General features: G+C 35.3%; 1 protein-coding gene across 1 annotated transcript in view; it reads left to right on the top strand.

Moving 5' to 3' along the window:
• The window catches only part of WASL (Wiskott-Aldrich syndrome-like), a 22,214-nt gene extending 20,152 nt beyond the window's left edge, over positions 1-2,062 (top strand). The window contains exons 9-10 of the mRNA XM_010016793.1: positions 112-220; positions 1,601-2,062. Of these exons, the coding sequence (XP_010015095.1) occupies positions 112-220; positions 1,601-1,662 (171 nt within the window). The 3' untranslated portion in view covers positions 1,663-2,062. The remainder of the gene's footprint in view (positions 1-111; positions 221-1,600) is intronic.
• The last annotated feature ends 1,205 nt before the right edge of the window (positions 2,063-3,267 follow it).

The raw sequence follows: 3,267 nt of genomic DNA, 5'->3' as shown, positions 1-3,267 counted from the left end.
CTCTTCCTTCTGTTTGAAGGAATAAACTCACTAATCTTACAGGAAGTTTGTCTTGAAATACACAGGTTCTGTTTTGCTAATTGCGTTTTTCTAATATATCCTTTTTCCAAGGTATCTGATGGTCAGGAGAGTGCACCACCTACACCTGCACCCACCTCAGGAATTGTGGGTGCATTAATGGAAGTTATGCAGAAAAGGAGCAAAGCCATTCATTCTTCAGGTAACTCTGAAATTTTTCCAGCCTCAGAGTGTCAGGTTTTTAAGAGTTAATGTTCCTGTTCAACAAAAATGGTGTTGGGAAAAAACCATGGATGTCCATATAGTTCAATACAGAATGTTGTAGGCAGTCCCCTAATGATGAGTTGAATGATTACTTTGTGCTACTTTGAATTAATGGTGTATAGTAGTTTGCAGTAATTCTTAATTTAAAATTATTAACTAAGGCTAATATTCTTGTAAAGATTTTTATTTTAACTGACATGTTTTTATCCACTATATGTCTGATGAAATAAGTTGTCAAAATACTTTTGGAAGGAAGGTTTTTCGTTCTATTTCTTCAACCAAAGCTCTTGCATATCCATTCTCAAAACTCTGACTTCCAGTGAGCTTTGGATGCCACCTGCTGGATGATAATCGGATAACCGGAGTTGCTTGACTAGTCCCATACTAGTACTGAATCAACTTTTCACACTTCAGTGCTTGGGAAAAATAAAGCTGCAAGAGGATTTGCATTTCTCAAATACCAGCTTGTAATAAATGCAGTTCAGTAACTGCAGTGCAGGTGTTTGGTTACATCTCTTCTGTTTAGTCTTTGACACATTTTTCTTCCAGGTCTTACCTTGATACCAAATCTGCACTTGCAGTCTGCAGACCATTTGACTAAGTGCAATATAGATTGTTGATTTGCTGCCCTGCTTAGTAATCTCCAGTTTTGGTATTTTACATAAACGAAATACCAGAAGGGTGCTAAATACCTCCTTCTTAAGGAAGGAAATGCTCTTGCCTAACAAGTAAATAGCTTAATTTTAACAGGCTACAATTTTAAAATCAATACATATAAAAAGAGGGGAATGCTGAATGAAATTAACCACAGACATTGATGTTGATATTTATTACACAGCTTAGAATATTCCAGTAGCCACAACAGTCTTTAGTGCACAATTTTTTCTTATCTGCTTGTACAGCAAATAGAAATCCCATTACACAGTAAACCTGGGGAAGCAGTTCTTACATTTCAGAAATTAATCTGTCCTTGAAGTTTAAAACCCAATCTGGAACAAACTGTCTCTCACACTTTCTATGAAAGAGTAATAAGTAGAAAATGTTCAATGAGAACTTTTGGTTCTCTTTCTCATAGCAGAAAACAAGATATATTTTTCCTAGGTGGGGAGAGGAGTGAGAAAATTACATTCAACTTTCAGCCAGCATCTATCTAAACCAAATGTCATGTCTAGCGATCTTAAAATAGACTATTACCAAATGTATTGTCGTGATGACCTTGAACTGATTGCTGTGTTTTCAGAAAGTTATGGGAGAAATCGGTAACACTTTTGTCATGTGAATTCAGTGCATGCAAGTGACTTGCTTTTCTGTCTTGCAGATGAAGATGAGGATGAAGATGATGAAGAAGACTTTGAGGATGATGATGAATGGGATGATTGATCATATATTATTATATATATATTTTTTAAGGTGAATGATATACTAAACACTACTTTCTGTCTATGGATTCTGTAAAATTATCATGTAAATGTTCTACCAATTTGCTGTATATTTTTGTTGCCTTTTGCTTTTTTATTAATCTGTGCAATACCTCATTTAATCTGTAAAGGTTTGTCATAATCCTCTACAAAGCTACTCCCTGTTAATGTGTGCAAGTTTACACCTGGATGATCATGTACATGTGAATACTTTCCATTCCATCAATAAGGGAGTTTAAATGTAATATGTGAGACTGACAAAAACCTTAATGTAATTTAGTTATAATGCAAGAAGGAAAACACTATTTTCATACCCTACTTTTTCTGTATCTAAATTTTCTTATTAAAACCTAGTATAGCACTATGTTCTTTAAGTGATGCAGCTCTTAAGTTTATTTAGCCCCTTCATTTCAAATGCAATGCTACATGAATGTTGAGGCTGGTTTATACTATTGCATGGTTTCAAATACATCACAACATTTAGTTCAAACCTTAACAGTATGCTTTACATAAAACAAGATCACTACAGAAATGCACAGCTAGTTGTGAAGGGTACCTTGCCCTTACTGTAGCAGTACTGACTGCTATTGAACAGCAGAAGTAATTAAATCCTTCAATTAGGGAAAACTCTATCTGAAGTTAAACAGAGTGGCTTTTTACATTGTAGTAGTTGTAAAGGCATCTTTGATGCAAGCAAGTTCAGTCTCTTTTTTTCTCTCCTTCCCAGCTCTTACTTCCAGAATGAAGAAGTGTAAATTACCGGGGGCTATACTGGAGGCTGGCAGTTGCTACAGTTCGATTTATTTTTAAAATCAATTTTACATGGTTTTCAGGCTGAAGGGCTGCATTTAATGCTTGCTTCAATAATGTTTAATTACTTTAAAGATTTGTAGGACATTGGTGTACTAATAAACATAAGTGGTATTACTTTGCAGTCTTTGTGTTATGGTACACAACAAATGCTGAAACACCAATCCTCAATCCATAAAGTTGGAAAGCCATTAACTCAGAATATACACTTTGAATAAGTACTGAACTTTATGGCAATATTCTGTCTTCATATGTTGGCTTTAAGACCAGGGGTTGTGATGAAGATCAAGAACCCGACTCGCAAGAGTAATATCTGAATAAGTGGACGGAAAGTGGGATTCTCATTTCACAGCTTGCACATTTATATAAGTTGTACTTCGTAGTGCAGTAAACTTCAGCATATCTGCCTATTACAAAATACTAATCTATGCTATGTGGGTATTTAATATCTGCAGCATTAATACTGTACTTACTGTAATTTTCAGGTAGAACATCTTAAAAACCACGTTATCTGACACAGAATGTTTAGTTAAGTCAGTCATACTTGGAGCGTAGTTAATGCGTAGTGTCCTGGGTCTTTGACTGTAGTCAAGGTATCAAACTAAATTTAAGTTATCGGAATTGTATTGACTGAAACCCAGTGTTGACCTGATCTTGACAGGCTGGACCTGCATGATACGGCTTGGATTTCTAACCCAGTTATAACCTAGTCTTTAGCGAATTAATTTAGTCATATGAGAAGAAAGGAAAGTTGCTG

Source organism: Nestor notabilis, unplaced genomic scaffold (assembly GCF_000696875.1).
Source record: "Nestor notabilis isolate BGI_N333 unplaced genomic scaffold, ASM69687v1 scaffold9276, whole genome shotgun sequence".
In the NCBI taxonomy this organism is placed as follows: domain Eukaryota; kingdom Metazoa; phylum Chordata; class Aves; order Psittaciformes; family Psittacidae; genus Nestor; species Nestor notabilis.
This window is presented reverse-complemented; position numbering and strand designations above follow the sequence as displayed.